At 40.8% G+C, this 27,749-nt stretch overlaps 1 protein-coding gene across 1 annotated transcript in view; it reads right to left on the bottom strand.

Annotated features, from left to right (window-relative positions):
* The window catches only part of VWC2 (von Willebrand factor C domain containing 2), a 180,431-nt gene that overhangs the window by 134,909 nt on the left and 17,773 nt on the right, over nt 1–27,749 (bottom strand). Inside the window, exon 2 of the mRNA XM_049893823.1 lies at nt 6,265–6,394. Coding sequence (XP_049749780.1) covers nt 6,265–6,394 — 130 coding nt within the window. The remainder of the gene's footprint in view (nt 1–6,264; nt 6,395–27,749) is intronic.

Consider the following 27,749-nt stretch of genomic DNA (forward strand, 5'->3'; position numbering starts at 1 on the left):
GTCATTTGTCACATACCTGTATTACAAATATTTTCTCCACTATCACTAGTCTATTTCTCACTATTGATAGTGTTTCTCCAAGCTTAATAATGTTTGCTGAACAGAGGTTCGTCATATAAAGGCTCTTCATACCATCCACTGTTATCATTTTTTCCTTTATAGTAAGTGGTTTTTGTATCCTTTTAAATCAATCTTTGCCTATTCAAAGTCAAAAAGATGTTCTATGCTTCCCCCTAAAAGTGTTACTATTTTAACTTTTGTATTTAGGTCTATAATGTATTTGGAATTAATTTTTTGTAGAGTGTGAGGTAAGAGTCAAGATAGCTATTTTCTCCATATGGCTATCCAATTATTTATTGGAAAGACCACCCTTTTCTCCATTTACTGAAGTATCAAATTAGTCATATACTTGGTGATCATATATACGTGGGCCTTTTCTGACTCTATTCTGTTCTATTTGTGAGTTTGTCTGTCTTTGGGACAATACCATTGTATGTTAATTACTCTAACTTTAAATAAGTCTTGATATCAAGACTTACAGTACCTCAAAACTGTATGTTTTCCAGCTTTGTTCATCTTCTCCAATGTTTCACTGGTTATTCTTTAACTTTTGTGTTCCTGTGTAGATTTTAGAATCAGTTTGGTAATTTCCTCAAAATTGGCCTTTTTACTGAGATTATGTTGGATCAATAGATTGATCTGGGGCAGACTAACACCTTTTCAATACTGAGTATTCCTATCATGAACTTGGTTGTTGTTGTTAGTTGCCATTGAGTCATATCTTCTGAGGTGCCTCTGTCTGAGTTTGAACCACCAAACTTTTGGCTACGGGTCAAGCGCTTAACCTTTTGTGCCACCCAGAGACTCATGAACATGGTATATCCCTACATTTACTTAGGTCTTCAATAAAGCTTTATAATTTTCAAGTGTGGAGATACTGCATATTTGTTGGAAAAATTCAATAGTAAATTCAATGGCACTAGGCTTCTCTTTGTGGTGGGAAGGAGCTCTATATGAATGAAACATATGAACAGACACACATACCCACTCTTACCCACATACACTTTCACACACACGCTCACACACAAATCTTCAGGTCTGTCTAAATGAGGTTTGACTATGATCTTATCCTTCTACGTTTTGAAAAACACAGAAAATGAAACCAAACAAAACCCTGCCGACTTCTTAGTCAGTGCTTTGGACATATTTTCCATGAAACTACTCCTAATAATTTGAAGTTTCAGTGTTTACCTTCAAAGAATTTATAATTAGTGTTGCCTTTCCTTTAAAAATAACCAGATTTATTTTCTCATGAAAATAAAGCTGTAAATACATGTTGTCAAAGAGCACTGGGTACTTCGGCGAGCTAAACAATCTTCATATCTAATGTTTTTGTGCTATTGGTATACATACCCCCTCAGGGTACCATATCCCACTTTTAAGCATAGCTAATTGTGATGGTTAAGGCTGTGTGACTACTTGGCTAGGCCATGATTTTCAGTGGTTTGGCAGTTATGTAGTAGTTTGGCAGTTATGTAATGATATAATCACCTCCATGATGAGATCTGCTATGAGCAGCCAAACACTTGAAAGGGAGTTTCTTTGGGGATGTGGCCTGCATCCCATATATATGGACTTTCTGGAAAAGCTTGTTGGCTTCTGCTTGCTCTGGATCCTGCATCTGGCTCATCATCATCTGACCTCTGGTTCCTGGAAACTGAGCTAGCAGCTTACCTGCCAAATTTTGGATGTGCTGAACTCTGCAGCCTGTGAACCAAAGGCCTACTGTCTGACCTGCCAAGCTTGGGTTCATCAGCCCCCGCAGCTACATGAGTTAGAAGCCTCCAGTCTGATGCCTAAGCCACAGACTTGGGACTTGCCAGCCTCTACAACCATGTGAGCCACTTCCTTGAGCTAAATCTCTCACTCTCTCTCTCTCTGTCTTTCTCTCTCTCTGTATATATATACACACACTCATCATTGGTTTTGCTTCTCTAGAGAACTCAGCCTAAGACACTAGTCCCTACAAGGCCCTCACATTTCAACACTGATGCCCTAATTTTCTTAGCTCTCTTTCATAAAGTAAGAATGCACACACATGCAGAAGGAAGGTCTTCTGATCCCTAATGTTTAAGCCTGGAAGCCTCGTGCCTCACTTAACATTCACAAGCGTATCTAGGGAGTTGAAGGGAATATGTCCTGAAACCTTTGATGTACATACATCACCAGAGAAAACCTGAATTCTTGAAAGCCAATATATGTTTAAGCCTGGAAGCCTCGTGCCTCACTTAACGTTCACAAGCGTATCTAGGGAGTTGAAGGGAATATGTCCTGAAACCTTTGACGTACATACATCACCAGAGAAAACCTGAATTCTTGAAAGCCAATATAGCACTCACTATTTATATCACTGAAAAAAAAAGAGACATTGCCACACATACATCCACTTTATCAAAAGAAAAACCTTGAGAGATTGATCTATACAAGTCAACAAAGTGAATATATTAAGCTGTATTTGATTTGTGATCATTTATTTATATTCAAGGCATTCTTGATTTAAAAATTTTGCTTCTTTGATGCAAGTGACTTTGGCAGCTAGCAAGTGAACTGTAATTTTCCCTCTGCTGGGAGAAAGAGCTATTTAATTCTATATGTCAATGCATTAGAGTGTAAGGAGCAAAGGGCAGCCCGCAGAGATCAAGAGTTAGAACCTCCCTATTTCACTCAAGCTGAGTCTATCCAAGCATTTAATTTCATATAAAGCATCCATTTTTGATGTCCTCTAGTCTGTAATATATCAGACATATAATTTTTTCTTACCAAGACATTGTTTTCTTGTGAAGGGAGGCAAAGTTAGACTACTGTAAATTATTCATTAAACTCTGTGAATTATTACAGAGCATTCATTTCTGATACAAAATGTTTTGTTTTTTTTTTTCCAAGCAAATCTCTTTGACTAAGAATTCCAAACAGCATTTGCCCTGTCAAGGTCAGAATACCCTATAACTAGACACAGTTGAAAACCAAGTTCTATCTGATGAATATGTTATAACAAAACTGAGCAGTACTTGTATGATTAGACAAATTTACACTTATTTTTAGGTGTATTTCTAGAAGTATGATGTTATTGATATAATTAGACCAAACTTTTTAAAACTGATCCTGCTGTAATGGAAATATAGTCTTTAAAAGAAACATGTTCATCCTCCTTCTAAGAATCTATTCTAATGAGCCACCACAAAAATCCATCAGCCCCTGCTACCATCCAAAGTGTAGAGGCAACAGAAGAACATTTAGAAGTTTACCATCAAGGCAATAACCTTCTCCTCTCTCTCCAAACCATCAATGCAATATTAAAACATTGTGAATCTCTGAGTATACCTTATTTATATAGATTTTACTTTTGAATATTTTTTACTTATTCAAAAAATAAAGTTATACATTAAATGACCAAAAACAAAACAAATATGAACAAAAGCAAATGACTAAATTTTTATAAAATGTTAACATATCCGCACAGGTTTAAAGAATTAATTCAAATAATATTTACTTATTCAAAAAATAAAATTATACATTAAATGACAAAAAAATACAAACAAAAGCAAATAACTAAATCTGTACAATGTTTTAACATATCCACACAGGTTTAAATAATTAATTCAAACAATTTTTAAACATAGTTCTCTGTTTCTACACCATAAGTGGTATATATTCTAACAGAAAAAAAAAAATGGCAAAAAAACCTTGACCTTTACCTAGTAGGTTTCACGTTGGTGGTAGTATAAGTAGAAGCTATCCCATGTGTATTATGGAAGAGAAAAAATAAGTAAATATATGGTGGTGTTGGTTTAGGTAGAGAGATGGGAAGGGAGGGGAGCAAAGAAAGAGATAAAGCAAACATGCAAACATCAACAACAATTAAACACAGTGAAGGATATACAAGTGTTCATTGTACATTTCATTCAGCTTTTCTGTAGAGTTGATTTTTTTCTAAAGGAAAGGGCAAAGAAAAAAGCCTGGGAAATTAAAACCATGTCTCCTTATCTTTTGTAAGCACCCAAGCTGGGATTCCCCAGCTAATTAATGCCAAAACTTTGTTTCTTAGAACAATTAACAAGACAGTGTTAAGTATTCTGGATGCTTAAGACACTGAATATACAAGCAATCCATATTTAAGCCACTTGCTAAGTATCATTTGACTAAATGAGAGGTTATTTCTCCAATCCCATTCCCCACATTCAGGGTGTAGCCCTAACATCCACCATGATGATTTCTTAATAGACCCAAAGGCACCAACTCAGGCTCCTCACCAACCAGTTGAAACCAACTGCCATAGTCACCTGTGACTCATGGCAATCCATGTGTTTCAGAATAGAACTGTGCTCCATATGATTTTTCAATCACTAGTTTTTCAGAAGTAGATTGCCCCCGGGCAAACTCAAGCCTCCAACCTTTCAGTCAGCAGTTGAGCACTTAACCATTTATACCACCCAGGACTCCTCACCAGGGTTACTTAACTCTATGCCCCATTGTGACCCTTCCAGCCTCTCTACCTGCTGCTGCTTCCAACCCTGAAGTTGTTTCCCCTATTATTCCAACCAACAAGACAGAAGATAAACTGCACTGATTGTCTTACAGTTGTATTGAGATTTTATGTTTTTTTTAAAGCACGTAGTTCATGCTCAAAAGTGTCCTACCTCTCAGTCTAATGGACTCATACCTCATGGTTTCCATTTCTCATAATCAAGACACACAAAGGAACAGCAAACCCCATAAGAAATGTACTCTATATTAGCAGTATTTTGACACGTCCACGTACATTCAGACGACTGCACATACCTCATCTCCATAATTATTATACCCATAATTCACACTCTAATACAGTGATCTTGTACTTTCAGTATTATTCTTCTTCAATATAACATTTATTTCTTTTTCAATTCATTTACCTCAAAAGTTTGATGACTTATTGTGGTGAATCTGACTATCTGTGGCTACCTGGTCAAAAGCTCAGAGCCCACACAATTTTGACTGACATGACTACAGAATCTCAGAGTTGCCAGGGACATTAACAGCATCCTTGTCTGACCATCCATCCAATGTCTCCCCCTTACAAAGCCCACATCACATGGTTATCAAGCTTTGGTCTAACAACCCTACAACTGAAGAGCTGAAAACTTCACAAGTTAGCCCATTCCTTCACTGAAATGCTCAAAAACCAAAACCAGTTGACACTGAGTCAGTTCCTACCCATGGCAAACCCTTCTGGGTCAGCATAGAGCTGCAGTCCATAGGGTTTTCAATGGCTGTGATCTTTTGGAAGTAGATTACCACCCCTTTCTTCTGAGGCACTTCTGGGTGGACTCAAGGCACTTCTGGGTGGACTCAAGCCACCAAACTTGTGGTTTATAGCACGGTACGTTAAACGCTTCACCAACAGGGAAATCCCTCCTGGAGATGCTCAGACCACGGTCACTAGAATTGTTTCAGACCACTGATAAGTCCTAGCTCCAGGCCTTGGAACAAGAGAGACAAAGCCCAATCCCTCTTTCCAGGCAAGAATTTCCAATACCTGACAATTGTGGTGGCGTCTCCCGAGTCCACTCTCTTCCAAACTGCACTCAAATTCTTTTTCAAACTGTCCTCTCAAGTAATAATTCTCAAGCCCAGGGAGAATACCTTAAAGTGTGTGCCCAGAATGGCCCCCAGTCCTTAAGTATGAAGTAATTCTCTTCATTCAGCATGAGGAAACACTCTCCCTAGATAAATTATGATCAAGGACATCCTGCCATCTCCTTTTAATAATGCAGACAGAGCTTTTGATCCACCACTCTCACTGAGAATAAAAGGAGGCTCTCTTCCTGCCTAATTTGCTTATGAAAAATATTCAATTATGCTCCAAGTTTAATTTAGTTAGTAATGAAAAGTAAATGAGCCCAACCAGCATGTTTGATTTGTCTTGGAAAGAGAGAAAGTGCTTTGCAAGTACACAGTTAAATTAAAATAAGTGACTCTTCTGGACAGTGGAAATTGAATTTCTCCCCTAAAGAACTTCTTAACTTCCGTAACTAATAACAGAGAGAATGCCTCACTGTGGAACAACTCCCTGTGGCCTCAAGATTACATATATATGTATGCGAGCCTGTGTGTACACTTATTGAAACTCACATATCCACAAGTATTTCATCTACTGGGAAGCAGAGTGGAGAACTCATGGGCATACTGGGTGGGCAGCACACTGGCATCAGACAGCGTCTCACGTACCGTTTTTGCAGATCGGGCAGCACTGGTCGGGCTCGTACACGGGGTCCACGCACTCCGTCTGAGGACACGCGGACACTGTGCACAGCACTTCCCCGCTGGCTTCACAGCGGCACCGTTCGCAGGGAGACACCTGAAACACAAGCCCATCCAACCAGGTCATTCCTCCAGCCGTCCTTACTGGACACAAGCATGTTTCTCTCCCCCAGACTTCCCAAGAAGACACTCAAATGTTTTAGGGATGTTAAAAAATTACACAGTGCAGTGGTTTTTCAAGTGTGGACATAGGAGCCCTGGGTATTGAGTAGATTTTCTTCAGGTGTAAACACACACGTAGGGCTTCTACCCTTCCACTGAACACTACCCAGAGCAGCTCTGTTCTTTAGTGGTCTACATGTTGGGCTTTAAACTTTCTTTTGAAGAAAGGTTCCTGTTTTTTTAAAGTAAATACATCACTAAATTCTTGCCCAACCACTCATCATATAAATGAATCCCTCTTCCACAGCCTTGCCAAGTAGCCACCCAATCCAGCAAGGATCAGTGCCTATGCTTCTGGTTAAAAAAAAAAAAAAAAATGATAAAACAGGAAAGGAAGGAAAAGAGTGAAGGGAGAGGAAATGCAGACTATTCTCAGGGCCAGACACAATGCCAGGAGTTGTACTTCCATTATCTCATTTAACTCTCACAGCAACTCTAAAAACAGCTACTAAGATTATTGTTCGTGTTTACTGATGAGGAAAATGTGATTCAGAGGGGTTAGGCAACTGACCATTCATAAGAGGCAGAACTACTATTCCCACGGGGCTTACTGACTCCTGAACCCATGGTGAGCCATTCCCTTCCATTGCCCAGTGGTATGATGTTCTTCTACACACTGGGCTTCAATCTGCTTCTCTGCACTCTCCACCCATTAGTTTCAGATCTACCACCGGGGCCATTTAAACCAGGCATAATACACGTTCTACTCTGGCAAGACCGCACTGCCAACTGAACCCTCCCACAGTAACTCAGGCAGGGCTTGGTGCGGATAGTATTTCCTAGAAACCCCACAATGGGAGATTTTCCATCTAGGCCAACCCAGAGCTAGGCAGCACTTGCAGATCCAGCCACCAGAAGCAGGCACTGAATTGGGATATGCACTTAAAAGACACTGGAAATCGGGGAGGGGGATGTTGACAAGCTAAGTCTGCTGCTTCCCCCAGGGCAGGGAGGCTGGGCTGACTTTCCTGTCCGCATCCATAATTCAAACATCTTTTGTAAAGAACACAGACCACACTCACAGCTGCTTCCTGAAACCTCCAGTGAACAGCCTGGTTATTTCTTCAAGCAAAAGCTCAATTTCGATTTAGACGAATATGATTCTCAGGCACTGGAGCAAAGTTGGCCTGCCTGGGAGTCAAGCCTTAGTCATGTATGCGTGCATGCACACGCACTGGGCAAAGAAGAAAAGAAAGGAAACATAACCATTACTCTAGAGTAACCCAGGACAAAACCTTGACCTGGTTCGCCTTACAAGTTAGAGTCAGTTTTGCAACAAAAATCGATCACCATGTTTTTGAGCAGCAGTTTTGGCAGGACAGGTTCTTTAGCATCAATGACCTGTGTTTCTGTTTGTTGCTGTTCTCCTTGCTTCTCTCCTCCTGCCCACCCGCCACCTCCCCCCACCCCCAGTCAGCCTGTAGCATCCTTGCTTCAAGGGTGGATACATCCAGCAAGCAGGGTGAGAAAAGCTTTCTGAGTTTTAAAAGTGAAGACCTTGAGTTTCAGGAGACATGGTTTATTGCATTTCAAAAGCCTTCAACCGGAAGGACTCTGGGCATGAGCCACAAAGAACAGATGGTGTGGATTACATGATGGCAAGCCAGGCTTTTCACTGCAGATAAAATACAGATCATCCCATCTAAAGGGAAATATAGCAAAGAGGAGTGAGATGGCCAGATACTGGTGTCTGTCCTCCAGGAAGGGGTGCAGCGTAGCACCACCCCCCACCCAGGCTGTACTCCAGGCTGAAGGAGTAGAAAATACCATTTGAGTTTAGGAATTTGGAAGAAGGAGAGAACTAAGTCCTATGCCATGCCCCAGGACGGGCTCCAGGAAGGCAGCAAGACCACAGAGCAAGATGTGGAGACTGCACAATTAAGAAGGTGTCAGTCACTGAGGCAGCTGACCCTGTGTCAGCCTCAGCAGCTCCCTTCTGCCTGAGGGAGAGGATCCTGGCAAATGGGGGGGAGATCACTGACCTGGAAACAACGCATGTCTTACTCTCTCTGGATCTGGAATTTCACTCTCCCTGGCAGTGGGTTTTTTGGGCCACAGAGCTCTGCTCAAAACAAATGCACACAGGCTGTTTTGCTATTTTCTTAAAGGTTCAACTTTATCCAGAATCTGCCTGTGAGTTCTACTGTCATTAAATATTTGGAAATCCTGACCTGACTTTTTGGAGACCTGTTCACTTCTCAAAATTCTGCGTTGATGCTTAGAGTCAGGAGCACCAGGAGTATGTCCCTCTCGGGCCTCACCTCCTGCCACCTACTTCTGCCTCCATCTGTGCCCCACGCTGGTTCCTAGTCACCCTTATCTTAGGCCTAGCCCTGCCCTAGTTCCCAGCCGAAGCTAGGCTGGTGACAGCAAGTGGCAAAGCTGTGCCAGTTCCCTTAGATACCAGTACGTTCCCCACTAGTAGTACCTGAGCAAGAACCCTCATGCTGGCCACAATCCCCTGGTTGTTCTAAGCCAGAGCTTCCCACATGATAACAAGGTTCCTGGGCCCCCTTGCAGGACCCAGGTCACATAGTAGATCTCTGCCTTCACCATGTTAATGCTCTCATCACCTGCCAGATGACCCGGTTCCAGGGCCAGAAGTGGTCCCAATCCCACCCCATGAACCTACCGTCTGGTTAACAACCGATGGCCTCACATCCCAGAGGCACTGATGTGACTACCTGCTGGTCCCTTGGTCACTCCCAGGATGTCTGGCCTGGATCACTGACCAACCTCACTCAACTAACCACCAGGCCTGCCTCAACACAATGGACAAAAATAATGTGGGATCCTAGAAAGGAAAGCTCGGTCATGCAATCCCCTGAGCTCACCACTCGTTTGTTTTTCTAGGCCTCATCCATGCTGTCCTGACTACTTGGAAAAGCACACCATTTGGTAAACTCCTACTTACTTTATATCTAGCTCCAACGCTTCCTCTCTGGGAAGTCATCTTTGGAACTAACATCTGCAGAGCTGGTCATTTTCCCTCTTTTAAGTCATCACCTTATCTTGTACCTATGTCTCACACTACACCCACATAGTGCAGTGAACGTTGCCAAATTAAAAACAAAACACTTCCCCACGTGAGCTCAGCAGCTAGCTGAAGAACCTGCAGCTACCTGTTCAGTCTCACCGATTGACCGGGATGAGCTAGCGTTAAAGTGCAAGCTGCAGGTCCTCCAGGGGAGTCCTAGATACTAGCAGGCTCAGGTCAACTATGCTCACATTGCCCGGCCCCACTCTCCCTCTGCACCCAGAAGTCATGCACAGGGCTCTTCCCCATGACCTCAGGGAACAACATTGATGGATGGGTGTGTCCATATATAAATGAGAGCAGCTTCCAGCTCAGACCAGCGCTATGTCCTCAGACCAAGACGGGAATGCTAGGGCCTTGTACTGTCTGAAATGGAGAGGGTTCCAAGAAGCAGACCTGGAAGCTGCAGGTTCTACACAGAGCTTAGGTTTCCAGTCTTCAGGGCCAATTTGGTGATCTGGGTCATTTTACCCAACCCTGCATATGGATGGGACCCCACCCAAATGGTTAGCGGTACAATCATCTCGCTCCATCGTGTAGGACTCAAGAGGAAGGGCTAGGTCTCTCCTGATTGGAGTCCAAGTTGCTACACTAACCCTAACCACCATGTCTGAACAACCACCAACCTGAAGATTCCTCACCTACCAACTGAAGCCAACCTGGCATCACTAGGACCAAACAGCCTCCTGCCAGCCCTGTGAGTTTTGTCTTATTGCAAAAATGAACAATAAGTATGTCGAAGGGCACTGCTGCATCTCCAACCAAGATCATGAATTTCCATGGTACTTTCCTCCTATCAGATGAGACAACCTTTATCCTCTTCCAAATTTATCCCTTCCCCAAAAGAAACTTAGTTAGGGGTAACCTAACTTTAAAACAACAGTGCTTATTGTTAACAAAGAGCAACCTACATTTTGTACAGAATACTTTATGACAGAAATACTTTTCTTCATAATCTTCCAGTTACAAATCCAACCTTTGCATAGATATAATTTAGAACATACCCTAGAAAAACATTTGGGGACTTGAGAAAGGGAACCATTCTTAAAGCACGTACTATGTGCTGGGCCCATTTGCAGGAATTCATACTTGACAGGCGTATGCAGCAATTGTGTAGCTATAATTCTCACCTGGGAGAGAAGACTGTAGGTCAAACCCATGATCGTATAAGCAATCTTTTAGTTTTTTAGTGCTTGGATAAAAAAGAACATGGTTTCTTAGCACTGGAAGTAAGAATAAAGACAATCTCTGTGTTTATTCATTCATTCGGGTCCTGAGGCCAGAGAGACGAGTACCACTTTCGCCGTTTTTTATGAAAGTGAGAATATGGTTGATAGTTGAGATGGTAAAGGACATCAACAAAGGGGCAAATATTGAACCTGGCCCCAGAGACATGGTCTCTAAGCTGAATGTAGTTCTTTTTCACTCATCCACTTTTTCTTCTGAGTTACCACAGTGACTCTGTCTTACAAACAATAACTCTAACATGTTGTTGTTGTTGTTGTTAGTTGCTGTCGAGTTGGCTCCAACTCATGGTGACCTTAAGTACAAAACGTTCCCCAGTCCTGTGCAATCTTCACAATCATTGGCATTCTCCAGTCCCTTAGGGCCACTGTGTATTTTGAGTGTCTTCCAACCTAGGGGGCTCATTTTCCAGCTTCATTTTGGACACTATTCTATTGTGATACATAGGGTTTCACTGGCTAATTTTTGGAGGTAGATCACCAGACCTTTCTTTCTAACCTGTCTTAGTCTGGAAGCTCTGCTGAAACCTGTCCACCATGGGTGACCCTGCTGTTATTTGAAATACTAGCAACACACAAAGCATCACAGCACGACAAACTGACAGAGGGGTGGTGTACTCTAACGTGGATCTAAGACTTATTACCCTCAAACCTAAAACAAAATGGTGGAGAACAGACCTATATGGGGGTATTTTTTTTTCAATGAAACAATTATGACTACAACATATATAGCAGAGGTACGGGTGGCTAAGTAAAGACATTAACTCAATAATTAACATACAAATTATTCATAATTAGATTAAAAAAATAGACTCTAATAATTCCCAGAAATTACAAACATACCCATATTACATGTAGATAAGAACTGTAAAATAAATATTGAATCTATTTCTAAACAAGTAGAAATGGGCAGTACAATTTACACATTTGAAACAATTATTAAATGTAAAATAAAGCCTATATGAAGAATGATACTGCTTAAATCAGGTGACTTGTATATAAATTAAAGATCTACAGAGTGCTAAGACAACAACAACATATGAGTATTATATAAGGAACTTTATATTTTACCTCATAAATTTTACACAAATAAACTCAGGTACATTTAGGCATCTATCTGTTAAGTTTTGCTGCGTTTAATGTGTTACCTGTGATTATAATAGACAGAAGAAGGACCAGGCTCTGAAAGAGGAAATATTGCAGAATCAGGCTGAATTTGAAACCCACCCTCATTTATGACTCACATCTTTTCCTACTTTGGTCTTCAGAATGTCTTTTTCAGATACCTCCTCATGGTCCCATTTGTCTGCACAGCAGCACTCCTTCACTACTACCTGGATGCCCCAGTACCTGGGAAACTCTTGTTGTTGTGGTTGTTAGGTGCCATTGAGTTGGTTCCAACTCATAGTGACCCTGCGTACAACAGAACGAAACACTGCCTAGTCCTGCTCCATCTTCATAAACGTTGCTATGTTTGTGCCTGTTGTTGCTGCCACTGTGTCAATCCTTATTGTTGAGGGTCTTCCACTTTTTCACTGACCCTCTATTTTACTGAGAATGATGGCTGTTATGGATTGAATCATGTCCCCCAAAATGTGTATCAACTTGGCTAGGCCATGATTCCAAGTATGGTGTGGTTGTCCACCATTTTGTGATCTGATGTGATTATCCTATGAGTTGTAAATCCTAACTTCTATGAAACTAATGAGACAGGATTAGAGGCAGTACTCTATCTTCAGGATTAGGTTGTGTCTTGAGTCAATCTCTTTTGAGATATAAAAGAGGGAATTGAGCAGAGAGAAGAGGGACCTCATTACCGCCAAGCAAGAAGAGCCAGGAGCAGTGCATGTTCTTTGGACTTGGGGTCCCTGTGTTAGACCAGGGGAGGATTGATGACAAGGAGCTTTCCCCAGAGCCCACAGAGAGAGAAAATCTTCCCCTGGAGCTTGCACCCTGAATTCATACTTCCAGTCTCCTAAACTGTGAGAGAATAAATTTTTGTTAAAGCCATCCTACTTGTGCTATTTCTTATGGCAGCACTAGATAACTAAGACAATGGCCTTCTCTTACTTTTCTCAAATCCAGTTTAAACACTACCTCCTGTTCTATGCTGCCAGAAAAGGTCACTGGCATGAGTGAGATGTAAGAGATACATGTGTATACAATTCTGTCACTGGAATAGTGACCACCATTACACTTTCAGTCTAGAGCTTTTTACTGCGACTTGCTGAAGTGAGTGCGTGAAATCTCATGGCTGCAAAATTCTCTGGGCTTTTGGTGGCTAGGCAGCAATTCCAGGCAGAATGCACAGGCTTACTCAAGAACAGATAAATAAACCCAAAAACCCAAACCCACTGCCATCAAGTCGATTCCGATTCATAGTGACCCTATAGAACAGAGTAGAACTGCCCTGCAGGGTTTCCAAGGAGCACCTGGCGGATTCAAACTGCCGACCTTTTGGTTAGCAGCCGTAGCACTTAACCACTATGAGACCAGGGTTTCCGAACAGATAAATAGGAGGTATGAAAATCCCAGAACAATTTCCCAAATAATTGCAATGTTTTCATTGATGGGATTAATTTAAACTCAGAGAAGAAGAATGAGTTGATCAACTTCAGTGTAAAACTTTTTCAGCTAAAACTACTCATGATAAAATAACTCTTCTCATTTCTCTATTCTTTCAGCAGCTGAGATGTTCCTTTTATTTTTCTCTCCCTCAAATAGTTGGATTTTGCAGTGTATCAAAAAGAGATTAGCATGAACACAAAGAGAAACACCGCCACCTGGACTGCCCTGTGCCTTCCTGTCTACTTCTCCCAACCCCTTCCTTCTTTACATATCATTTAAGTCCCAGAACCCCCTGGAGATTTCCAGGCACACTGGCCTGAATCACAGTCTCCATCAATGACAGCTCTAAATTGCAGCCTGTGCAGAGTGGGGGACCAACAAGATTTAGTGCAACTCAAGAACCAGGGCTACGTTTTAGGCACGGTGACTGGACCAAGGCAACGTGCTACGTGGGCTCAATAAACATGGACTGAATCAAGACAGAAATGGTCAAAAAGGCACAAGAACTAAAATTAACCTCCACAGCACATTACAAAAAAAATAAAATAGAAATGAAAACTAAAATCTATGGCTTTGCTTCATGGAGGACCACTCAATACTTCATGAAGGTCTATTCAAGGATGAAAAACCTACTCCTGAGAAAAGGGGGAGTAAATACAAATCTCTGTATTGAGAGGGATCAAGACTTAGATTACACATTTAATCCACAAATGAAATAAATGCTATCGACACTGGTGGTGGTGTTATTGTTTTTAGTTGCTTTCGAGTCGGCTCTGACTGTGGTGGTCTTATGTATAACAGAACAAAACTGCCTGGGCCTGTCCCACCTTCCTGCACTATTAAAAAAAAAAAGAAGAAGGCAAGCAGTTGCCATGGAGTTTATTCAGACTCATGGCGACCTCATGTGTGTCAAAGCAGAACTGCACTCCATAGGGATGTCAGTGGCTGATTTTTCAAAAGTAGATCACCAAGCCTGCCTCTGGGTGGACTGAAATAGAGGTGCCTGTCTGCTCTACACGCTCCAAAAAAAAAAAATCCCAAAATCTGAAGGTCTTGTGGCAGGCCGCTTGCTCATATCCCAAGAACTGTGGGTCACAGGATGATGAGTTGGATGTAGGATCAAGAGAGCGTAAGCTTTGCCAAAACATTTATATATATTGGATGTAGGCTACACCTCTTAGGAAACTCCTCCTTCAACTGATTGACCGCTCACACATCAGATCACAAAATGGAGGACGATTACATAATATCTGCCAAACCACTGAGAATCATGGCCAACCCAAGTCAACACATAACCTTAATTATCACACCCTGCACCATACTGGACAATATTCTGTTGTGATCCATAGGATTTTTATTGTTAATTTTCAAAAGTACATTGCCAGACCTTTCTTCCTAGTCTGCCTTAGTCTGGAAACTTTGCTGAAACCTGTCAGTCATGGGTGGCCCTGTGGGCATTTGAAATACTGATAAGATAGCTTCCAGCATGAAAGCAACACACAAGCTGCCACAACTGACGGATGGGTGCTGAATACAGATACTAAAATGATATAAACTCTAAATCAGTGACTTTATTTTTCTATTGTGCTTTAAGTGAAAGTTTACAATTCAAGTCAGTTTCTCATACAAAAACTTAAACACTTATGTGACCCTAGTTTCTCTCCCTACAAAGTGACAGCACACTCCTCTCCACCCTGTATTTCCCATGTCCATTCAACCAGCTCCTGTTCCCCTCTGCCTTCTCATCTCACCTCCAGACAGGAGCTGCCCACATAGTCTCATGTGTCTACTTGAGCTAAGAAGCACACTCCTCACCAGTATCATTTTTTGTCTTATAGTCCAGTTTAATCTTTGTCTGAAGAGCTGGCTTTGGGAATGGTTTTAGTTTTGGGCTAACAGAGAATCCAGGGGCCATGACCTCTGGGGTCCCTCCAATATGAGCCAGACCATTAAGTCTGGTCTTTTTACTAGAATTTGAGGTCTGCATCCCACTTTTCTCCTGCTCCTTCAGGGATTCTCTGTTGTGTTCCCTGTCAGGGCAGTCATTAGTGGTAGCCGGGTACCATCCAGTTCTTCTGGTCTCAGGCTGATAGAGTCTCTGGTTTATGTGGCCCTTCCTTTCTCTTGGGCTCATATTTTCTTTGCGTCTTTGGTGTTCTTCATTCTCCTTTACTCCAGTGGGTTGAGACCAATTTATGCATCTTAGATGGCTGCTTGCTAGCTTTTAAGACCCCAGACGCCTCTCACCAAAATGGGATGCAGAACATTTTCTTAATACACTGTGTTATGTGTTATGCCAATTGACCTAGATGTCCCCTGAAACCATGGCCCCCAGACCCCCGTCCCTGTTACCCTGTTCCTCGAAGTGTTTGGTTGTGTTCAGGAAACTTCTTAGCTTTTGGATTAGTCTATTTGTACTGACTTCCCCTGTATTGCATGTTGTCCTTCCCTTCACCTAAAATAATTCTTGATGCTATCTAATTAGTGAATACCCTTCTCTTTCCCTCCTCACCCTCGTAACCATCAAAGAATGTTTTCTTCTAAAACAGTGAATTTAAAGGAGCCCTATAGCATGTAAACGAGTGCATGGAAATTGAATAGCTAAATGCACAGTTTGAGATCAAGAAGTAGAATTTCAAGATTTTGGAACAACCCAGTTCTGAACGTGGGGCCATATACACATGTCACACCACACTCTTCCTATTTATGTATTCTAATTCTCTGCTCTACTCTTTTTGTCAATGTTTTCTTTAAACAGCTAAAGATTTATATTGAATAGCTGAAGATTCATATTCTCTTGCTTACAAAACCAACAAAAAAAATTTTTTTTTAATTCCAAATATGGGAGGTAACGTTATAGGTATTATTTACGCATGAGACTTGGGGCAACGATACTAGAAGCAGCTTTCCCAGGTCCCATCACCCACCCATCCATCCTTCCATCAACCAATTCAATAAGGTTTTTTATATTACAGAATCTTATATTCTAAAGGAGAGAATATAAAGAAATACACACGTCACTGACCTCTAATGTTCAGTCTGTTAGGGAGATTTGTTGTTGTTGTAGGGCTGCTGAGTTGATTCCAATTCATAGCAACTCCATTCAACAGAGCAGAACTACCCAACTGGGTTTTCTGGCTGTACTGTCTTTTTATGCAAATAGCACATGTGTTATATACTTTTGCCAACTGCACACTCCTCCCCTCGTACGTTATTTTCTCAAGCGCACTATGCCAGTTATTTTTTACATGCTGCTGACTTCAATTTCTATTTCTGATCACATGGAAACTTCAGTTAAGATAAGCAATGATGTTATACTACTTCAAATTTAAGCCAAATGTATTTACAGGTTGATGAAAAGTGTTAGACAAATTTAGCCTTTGTAATTTCCTGATAAAATATCCTCATTCTCATAAATGGAGCAGTGAGACGCCATGTTGAAATCAGAGTATGAAGCCTAAAACATACAAATTACTAAGGAAGAAATTATCCTAGGCCTAAAACTAAAAGAACAAGATTTTGTTTTAATTTCTATTTTTTCATAAATCTTAAATGTAATTTTGGATAATCAGTCTTTGAATTCAACAAAGAAAGGTTTGCAGAAGAAATTGTATTTTCATCTTAAAATAGGCCATTTTAGTTTATTCATTCATTACCATCTGACTCCTGGAAGCCTTCTCTTATCATTATCATCACTGAAGTATCTCTGTGACTTTTGAACTGATGATCTGATAATGTTTTCACATTCAACTGTTGAGCTAATATACTATAGTTATCAGCTTAAATTAATAGAAACAAAAGCACAGTTTTAATTGTTTATTTTTCTATTACTGGGAGACTACCAAATTCTGTCCATCAGTTATTGATCACGGCTTGTACCTTTATTATACAATTATTATCAAAAGTGACATTTTCAAATTATTTTTATACAGATAAGCAGGAAATTAAAGAAAATGGACAGAAAGAAAGAAAATAAACAGAATGATACGATTTACCTGTAATACTGGAGGACAGGTGAATGAGGCCAAAATTCACTTCCAGAAATGTCACAAGACTTGTGCGTGTGGTATGTGCATGGCTGTGCTATGTACCAGAACTGTTTTACTTAACTTCATCATTTCCATGAATTATACACACGGGCATATTATTTATGCAGTCACGCTATTGCAAAAAAATACGGTAATCCTTATGGAAACAGATGCTCAAGTAATTTTCCCAGGGAGCCGCTGCGTGGGTTTGAACTGCCAATTTTTCAGTTAGCAGCTAGAAGAACGCTGAGAAAAGACCTGAGAAACCCTAAGCTTTCATCTCTGGCTGACCTTAGGCTCTGCACAAGATAGAGCTGAAGGCTAAGGCTGACTTGTAAAAGGCCTGGTTAAGGACTGAAAGGACTGAAGGAGTTCTCAAAACAGGCACACTGCAAAAACCAGGGAAGTGTGTGTGTATATATATATATATATATGCAGGTTTTTTTTTTTTTTTTTTTTTTTGCTCAAGGAGTTTCTAGAAATCTCTGCAGTAGCTAAACACTAAGCTAACGGAACTGAGAACTCAGTGACTACTACTTTAGTCTACAGCATTTTAGTCAGCAAAGTCACAGTACCAACAAACAACCCACAAGGAGAAGCAACAAAGCCATCACTCTGTCAGTTAGAAAAAAACAACTATAAATAAACTTAACAAACAGAGCCCCCAAACATATGAAGCTAAATTTGACAGAAATGAAGGGAGAAATATACAGTTTTACAGTAATAGCCAGAGACTTCAATACAGCACTTTCAATAATGTATAGAACAAGACAGGAGATAAATAAGAGAACAGAAGATTTGAACAACACCTAACAGATTTAACAGACAGACAGACAGATGGATAGACAGACAGATAGATAGACAGACAGACAGATACTCCACTCAACAACTGCAGAGTACACATTCTCCTCAAACACACTGAGCATTCTCTGGGATAGACCATATGTTAGGCCACAAAGCAAGTCTTAATAAATATATGAAGACTGAAATAATACGAAGTATCTTTTCTGACATAATGGACTAAAAGTAGAAATCAATAATAGAAAAAAATGGAAAATTTAAAAATATATGGAAATTAAGCAACACACTTTAAAAAACCAATGGGTCAAAGAAGAAATTACAAAGGGATTTAGAAAATACTTAATATGGGTGAAAATGAAAATTTAACACACAAAAACCTATTGAATAAAGTGAAAGTGTTAGGGGACTCTGGAGGCTGAAGACAATGAAGACATCTGTACTCCACCAGGTACCAGGCCACTCCCAGTCACCTCCCCACCTGTCACTCACTTCCTCTAAGTTGTTTTTCAGACTCTTCGGAGAGTCCTGGAAGAGTCCAGATCGAACCAGCTCAGAGTAGCCTGACAGGCGCAGAGCAGACCACGATGATCAACAAATGACCCTGGGCTGCCATGCATGCTCAATAACGTAAGAGAACTTACGTCAAGGAACCAAGACTCAGGCCAAGGAACCAAAATCACTGGAAATGCATCATCAACAACAGTTGAGCCCATTTCAAAAGCCCATTTCTGTCTGTCGGCCACTTCTGTGCTGAGTCTTAGCCCCACCTCGCAATACATAATCAGTAGAAACTATGAATAGGTAAAACCTCTGATCCTGCCTACTATTTCCCTCCACCCCTAAATGAATATGTATAAGTTGTATACTGCTCGCACAGATTGGGGAACTCAGTCTGAGGCCGATACCTGAGTTCCCACTTGCTAGCCTGAGAAATAAACTCTTTCTTCCACTCAAAACCAGCATCGGAGAGTCTAGCTTCTTGCACAGTGGGCACAGACCCATTAGTCTGGTTTCAAAAGCAGTGCTCAGAAGGAAATTTATAGTTGTGAACACCTACACTTAAAAAGAAGAAAGATAAAATCCATAACCAAACAATTTGAGTAGGTAGAAAAGAAGCACAATCTAACCCCAAAGCTAATAGAAAGGAGCAAACAACCTAAAGCTTACAGAAAGATCAGAACAGAAATAAATAAAATAGAAAACAAAAGAATCAGCAAAGCAAAAACTTGGTTACCAATCATTAGTTACACTGACCAAGTGAAAAAAAGGAGAAGACTTCAATTATTAAAATCGGAAATGAAAATGTGGACATAACTATGACGCTACAGAAACAAAAAGACGCATAAGAGAATGTTATAAACAACTGTACACCAGCAAATTTGATAACCTAGATGAAATGAACAAATTCCTAGAAACACACAAACTTCCCAAATTGACTTAAGAAGAATTAGAAAATCTGAATAGACCTATAACAAGCAAAAGTATTGAATCAGTAATCAAAAATCTCATTCCTCAAAAAATTCTCAGGACCAAATGGCTTCACCGACGAATTCGTCCAACTATTTAACAAAGAATTACCACTAAGCCTTCTCAAACTCTTCCTGACTCATTCTATGAGGCCAGTATTACTCTGATACCAAAGCCACATAAAGACACCACAAGAAAACTACAGACCAATAACCCTTATGAATATAAATACAAAATTCTCAACAAAATACTAACAAACCAAAATCAGCAGCATGCTAAAAAGATTATATGTCGTTACCAAATGGGATTTATCCAAGGAAAGCAACAGTTGTTCAGCATACAACAATGAATCAATATAATCAATATAATACACAACATCAATAGAATGAAGAAAAAACACATGGTTATCTTAATTGATGCACAAAAAGCATTTGACAAAATTCAACATCTTTTCATGAGAAAAACATTCAAAAATTAGAAATAGAAGGTAACTACATCAACATGATAATGGACATTCATGAAATACCCACAAATAAAATCATATTTAATGGTGAAAGACTAAAAATTTTCCTCTTAAGGTTCAGGTACAAGACAAGGATACTCATTTTTTGCCACTTCTATTCCACATGTTTCTGCAAGTTTTTTTCCAGAGCAATTAAGCAAGGAAAAGAAATAAAAGGTATCCATACACATCTACATTCAACAAATGGATGCAGCACTGGAGGTGCTCACTCATCTATGCCAGGAAATATGGAAGAAAGCTTCCCGGCCAACTGACTGGAAGAGCTCCATATTTATGCCTATTCCCAAGAAAGGTGATCCAACCGAATACAGAAATTATAGAACAATATCATTACTATCACACAAAAGCAAAATTTTGCTGAAGATCATTAAAAAACGGCTGCAGCCAGAAATTCAGGCTGGTTTCAGAAGAGGACATGGAACCAGGGATATCATTGGTGATGTCAGATGGATCCTGGCTGAAAGTAGAGAATACTAGAAGGATGTTTACCTGTGTTTTATTGGCTATGCAAGGGCATTCAACTGTGTGGATCGCAACAAATTATGGATTACATTGCAAAGAATGGGAATTCCAGAACACTTAATTGTGCTCATGAGGAACCCATACATAGATCAAGAGGCAGTTGTTCGGACAGAACAAGGGGATACTGATTGGTTTAAAGTCAGGAAAAGTATGCATCAGGGTTGTACTCTTTCACCATACCCATTCAATCTGTATGCTGAGCAAATAATCTGAGAATCTGGACTATATGAAGAAGAACGGGGCATCAGGACTGAAGGAAGACTCATTGGCAACCTGTGTTATGCAGATAACACAACCTTGCTTGCTGAAAGTGAAGAGGACGTGAAGCACTTACAAATGAAGATGAAAGACCACAGCCTTCAGTATGGATTGCACCTCAACATAAAGAAAACAAAAATCCTCACAGTTGAACCAGTGAGCAACATCATGACAAACAGAGAAAAGACTGAAGTTGTCAAGGGTTTCATTTTACTTGGCTCCACAATCAACAGCCATTGAAGCAGCAGTCAAGAAACCAAACGACGCATTGCATTGGGTAAATCTGCTGCAAAGTGTTGAAAAGCAAAGATGTCACCTTGAAGACTAAGGTGCGCCTGACCCAAGCCACGGTATTTTCAATAGCATCCCATGTGAAAGCTGGACAATGAATGAGGAAGAGGGAGAAATTGACGCCTTTGAGTTGTGGTGTTGGCAGAGAATATTGAATATGCCATGGAATGCCAAAAGAACAAATAAATCTGTCTTGGAAGAAGTACAGCCAGAATGCTCCTTAGAAGCAAGGATGGCAAGACTGTGTCTTACATACTTTGGACATATTGTCAGGAGGGATCAGTCCCTGGAGAGGGATATCATGCTTGGCAAAATACAAGGTCAATGGAAAAGAAGAAGACCCTCAACGAGGTGGACTGACACCATGGATCCAACAATGAGCTCAAGCATAACAACAACTGTAAGGACGGGACAGGACCGGGCGGTGTTTCGTTCTGTTGTGCAGACGGTCACCATGAGTCGGAACCAACTGCACGGCACCTAACAACACAACAACAACATATTGAAAAGAAGAAGAAAGCCATCTGTATTCATAGATGACATTATCTTACATATAGAAAATTCTAATTAATCCACAAAAAATATTAGCACTAATAAATGAATTCTATAAATTGCAGGATACATAACCAATAAACAAAAGTTATATTTTTATACACTAGCAATGAATAATCCAAAAATGGAATTAAGAAAACAATTCCATTTGCAATAAGATCAAAAATAATAAAATATTTAGAAATAAATTTAACCAAAATAATACAAGACTTGTACACTGAAAACTACAAATCATTGTTGAAAGAACTTTAAGAAGACCTAAATAAATGAAAAGACATCCCATATTAAATAATTGGAAGACTGAATATTGTTAACATGGCAAGACTCCCTAAAGCAATCTATAGATTCAACACAATTTCTATCAAAATCCCAATAGCTTTTGCACAAATGGAAATGCTGATCCTAAAACACATACAGAATTACAAAGGTCCCCAAACAGACAAAGCAATCCTGAAAAAGAACAGAGTTGGAATACTCATACTTTCTGATTTCAAGAATTTCTAATTTCCAGAAATAAACCTATAGATCTACGGTCAGTTTATTTTTGACAAAAGTTCCAAGATTATTTAATAAAGAATAGTCTTTTCAATAACTGGTGCTGGGACAACTGGATATCCACATGCAAAATGATAAAGTTGGCCCTTACCTCACACCATATACAAAAATTAACTCAAAATAGATCAAAGACTTAAATATAAAAGTTAAAATTATAAAAACTTTTAGAAGAAAATATAGGCATAAATCTTCATGACCTTGGGTTTAGGAATGGTTTCTTAGATATGACACCAAAAGTATAAGCAAAAGTGAAAAAAAAAAGGTAAATCAGATTTTATCAAAATTAAACTTCTGTGCATCAAAGGACACTATCAAGAAGATGAAAAGAGACCTAGACGATGAGAGAAAATATTTGCAAGTAATATGTCTGGTAAGGATTTAATACCCAGAATACATAACGAACTCGTATAGCTGAACAACAAAAAGACAAAAAACTCAATTTTTAAAGTGAGCAAAGGATTTGAATAGACATTTCTCTAGAGAATATATACAAAAGGCCAACAAACACATGAAAAAATGCTCAACATCACCATCATTAGTCATTAGGGAAATGCAAATCAAAACCATAATTTGATACAACTTCAAACATACCAAAAACACCAAACCCGTGTCAAATCAGCTCGGACTCATAGTGACCACACAGAACACAGTAGAACTGCCCCATGGGGTTTCCAAGGCCGTAGTCTTTATGCAAGCAGACCACCACGTTTTTCTCCTGTGGAGTGGCTGGTGGGTTTGAACAATCGACCTTCAGGTTATCATCTGAGCGCTTAAACATACTCGGATGGCTATGATTAAAAAAAAAGGAAAATAACAAGTGTTGGCAAGGATGTGGGGAAATTGGAACTCTTATACATTACTGGTGGGAATGTAAAATAGTACTGACTCTGTGGAAAATAGTCTAGCAGATCCTCAATAAATTAAGCACAACCAAAAACTCAAACCAAACCTATTGCCATCAAGTCAATTGTGACTCACAGCAACCCTAATAAGACAGGGTATAACTGCCCTGGAGAATTTCCAAGGCCATAAATCTTTTATGGAAGCAGACTCCCACATCTTTCTCTGTGAAGCAGCTGGTGGGTTCGAACTGCCAACTTTTTGGTTAGTGGCCATGAGCTTTAACCACTGCACTACCAGGACTCCTAAATCAAGCATAAACCAAAACCCACTGCCGTTGAGTTGATTCCAACTCATAGCAACCCTACAGGATAGAGTAACCCACTCCTGTCGAGCCAATTCCGACTCATAGCGACCCTATAGGACAAAGTAGAACTGCCCGGTAGAGTTTCCAAGGAGTGCCTGGCAGATTCGAACTGCCAACCTCTTGGTTAGCAGCCGTAGCATTTAACCACTATGCCACCAGGGTTTCCAAGAGGATAGAGGAGAACTGCCCAAATTAAGCATACCAAAAAAAATAAAACCCGAACCCTTTGTCATCCGGACTCATAATGACCTTCTGACCCATAAACAGAGTAGAACTGCCCCATAGGGTTTCCAAGGAGCAGCTGGTAGAGTCAAACTGCTGACCTTTTGGTTAAGAGCCAAACACTCAACCACTGCACCATCAGGATTTCCAAATTAATTACATAACCCACCAATTCCACTACTGGGTATATACCCAAAATAACTGAAAAAAGCTGATCAAACAAAAAGATTTGTTCACAAAATGCTTATAGCAGCATTATTCACAATAGCCAAAAGGTGGAAATAACTTAAACGTGTATCACCGATGAATGCATAAACAAAATGCAGTAATATTGCTAAGGGATATAATAATAGCTCACCATTGAGTTTTTAATGATTGCAAGGGTTAAGCTTTCAAGAGAGAATGTGGCTGTTTTCAGCATTTAATGAGTTACACTTTTACATATCAAAAGTCAAAGTATGGCAACTCACCCAGAGACTAGGAAGAGTGAAGACATCACTGAGAGAATGTCTTGTCACAAAGGAAGGCAAAATATCTTTTTGTTTTGGGGAAAAGGGCCTGAGGGTGCGGGGAAGGCCAGGACAAGAGGTCAGATGCCATGGTCCTGGTTTGAGTCAACCTGGGGTGGTGGAGAGGGCAGTCAGAAATATCCCGACAGGTTTTGGGGAGTTGGAGAACTTCAAGTTGGATCAATCTGCTCCCTGGGTGGATTCTGGAGATCCTGCAGGCCCCTGAACAAAATCTCAAATTAGTGATGTGGTTCAGGGCCTCCTGGACAAGGGAAAATAGTGCTGTCCTAACAGAGGGGAAGCATGATCCAGTGGGCCTCCCAGGCACTGCGCCTTCCTCCCCAGGTAGGGAAAGCAGAGGCCCTGAGAGACCCAGGGTTGGACTAGGTGGTTGCAGAGTGCAGAGTCAACACCAGGGGCTGTAAAGATGCCCAGAGTCACAACAAAGGTGCCAGCACAGCATCCCCAAGGCCATGCGGGACCTGCCGTGCCTGAGCATCCTGCAGAGTGCACTAAGTTCTACCATGGGGACACAGCAAGCAGCAAGAAATGTCAGGAAGACAAGATGCGCTTCCCACTGCCCCAAACATATGTAAGTTCTTCCCCCACCACAATGGAGCCTTCTTGGGAAAAATAAAAGATTATCTGGGGGTCTATGGAGAGGGCAAGAAATCCTAAAATGCTGATTAATTACCCCAAGGCAATGAGACTCCTGAGATCCTGAAAGACTGGAATAACCAAAAGACACGTTAAAAAAAAAAGTCACAGAGTTGACTCTGACTCATGGCAAACCCATGTGCTGCAGGGTAGAATTGCTCTCCATAGGGTCTGCAATAGTTGATTTTTCAGAAGTAGACTACCAAGACATTCTTCCAAGGCACTTCTGGGTAGACTTGAACTGACAACCTCCCGGTTAGCAGCTGAGTGCATTCATCATTTGCACCACCCAGGGACTCCAACACACAGTTAATCCGTTGCTGTTAATATTGACTCATAGCGACCCTGCAGGACAGAGTAAAACTGCCTGATAGGGTTTCCAAGGAGCACCTGGTGGATTCGAACTGCCAACCTTTTGGTTAGCAGCCATAGCTCTTAACCACTACTCCACCAGGGTTAAAAAAAAAAAAAAAAAACTGCTCCAGGTCAGGTAATTTCTAACACAGATAGAAACCTCAAATAGATAAGAAGAATGTTCCCAGCTACCAGCAGATACAACAAGACATGGAACTAAAAGAAATGTTCTCAAACTAAAGAAAGCTATCTCAGTTTTTGCATGTCTGCATTATGTTGTATGTTTTTGGACCCTGTCACTTGATTATTCTTATCTCCTCAAATTAAGGAACACGTTGCCAGAGGCACGAACTAAAATCACCCTGCTCTGAAAGCAATCTGGCCCCTTGGCCTGGAAGACAAGCAGCCTCCCAAAGCCATTTTCCCAGTTTTGTCACCAGGTGGCGAAAGTGTCATTTCAGCTGCTCAATCTCTATTTTCAAAATGTGGCCACCGTACCCTTGTCGTATTTGTTAGCATGATCCACTTAGACAAAAACCCTAAAGTTTCACTTCTATTTAGACACAAAGTTTAACTGGTACTGGTAACCTGGTGCTGGGGAGGGATGTCTTCCAACTCCCCTTTTTTATGATGGTAAAGACACACCTGGAGTCTCTGAGTGGTACAAACGGCTAACATGCTTGGCTGCTAACCATAAAGTTGGAAGTTTCGGTCTACTGAAAGGTGCCTCAGGAGAAAGGCCTAGTGATCCACTTTGGAAAAATCAGCCAGTGAAAGCTCTACGGAGCACAGGTCTACTCTGACCCACATGGGTTGCCATGAGTCAGGGTCCACTGGAAGGCAATTGGTGTTTTGATTTAAAGCCACACCTGCAGGTCTGGAGAACTGCCAAGAACCTACCCAGACAGTCAGAAGCAGTGACCTGCACCAAGACCACTGACATAATAATATCTTTACTCAAACCAAAAACCTGTTGTCATAGATTCTGACTCATAGTGAGCCCCATAGAGTTTCCAGGGAGCTTCTGGTGGATTCAAACTGCTGACCTTTTGGTTAGCAGCCATAGCAGTTAACCACTACGCCACCAGGATTTCCAAGCAGTCAATTTAGAATGTGTCCTTAGACCCTGAGTGACACTGCCTAGTTGGTCAGCATCTCCTTATCACCTTTCTTTTCAACAGACCCTTCTAACAAAATCTTAATCCTCATCAGGTACCTTACCAGAACCTGCCTGATAAAACCAGCCCAGGGTGTCTCAAGGCTCAGTTTCCTGACTTCACACAGAGCAGAGTCCTGCACTAATACCCCAACACGAGGCCCTGCTCCTGAGTTCTAGAAGTGCCTGTGCTGCCTGATCTTTCTTCTTCAATCAGGGCACAGCCAGAAAGACTCCAGACTCCCTACATGCCCCTCTATTACAGATTGAATTGTATCCCCCCAAAACATAGTTCAACTTGGCTAGCCCATGATTACCAGTATTGTGTGACTGTCCACCATTTTGCCACCTGATATAATTTTCCTATGTGTTGTAAATCCTACCTCTATGATGTTAATGAGTTGGGATTAGCAGCGATTACGTTCATGAGGCAGGACTCAATCTACAAGATTAGGTTGAGACTTAAATCAATCTCTTGAGATATAAAAGACAGAAGAGGGCAGAGAGACTTGGGGAACTTATTACCACCAAGAAACAAGAGCCAGAAGGATAAAGCGTCCTTTGGATCCGGGGTCCCTGTGTGGAGAAGTTCCTCGACCAGGGGAAGATTGATGACAAGGACCTTCCTCCAGAGCCAACAAAGAAAGAAAGCCTTCCCCTGGAGCTGGTGCCCTGAATTCAGGCTTCTAGCCTCCTAGACTGAGAGAATAAATTTTTCTTTGTTAAACCCATCCACTTGTGGTATTTCTGTTATAGCAGCACTAGATAACTAAGATATCCTCCCAAGCTTGCTTCCTTCCAATCCTAATATGAATGAATCCGACCCAAAGAGCTGCCTTCCAGCCTCTAAGACAAGCAGGGAGCCCTGTAAGCAACAGAAAGCCCCTGCTTCCGGTGCCATTAGGAAAAGGAACTTTTTAAAATTCTATGTCTTTCCATTCTCTCTCAGAGAGTGGATTTCCACACAAAGGGACTTAATTAAGAACTGTCCCCAGAAGCTGCCAGCTTCTGAGTCACAGTAAGAAAACAATTCTTCGTACCACACAACACACCAGTCTGACAATACAACATGAACACAGCTTTCTTCTTAGGCCCTAAAAAGTAACTTTCCTTCTTTAAGGTTTAGCTTGAGGCAAAACCCTTCAGCTACTAAAGTCTTCAAATCCTCTCCTGAATAATTCCCTCAGATTAAACAGATCATCCAGAAACTTGCTAGTTCAGTTGTGAGGGGAAAACTGCCGGCAGTGTTTACATGGCATATTTCATCTGGTGGCAAACA

Source organism: Elephas maximus, chromosome 8 (assembly GCF_024166365.1).
Source record: "Elephas maximus indicus isolate mEleMax1 chromosome 8, mEleMax1 primary haplotype, whole genome shotgun sequence".
In the NCBI taxonomy this organism is placed as follows: Eukaryota; Metazoa; Chordata; class Mammalia; order Proboscidea; family Elephantidae; genus Elephas; species Elephas maximus.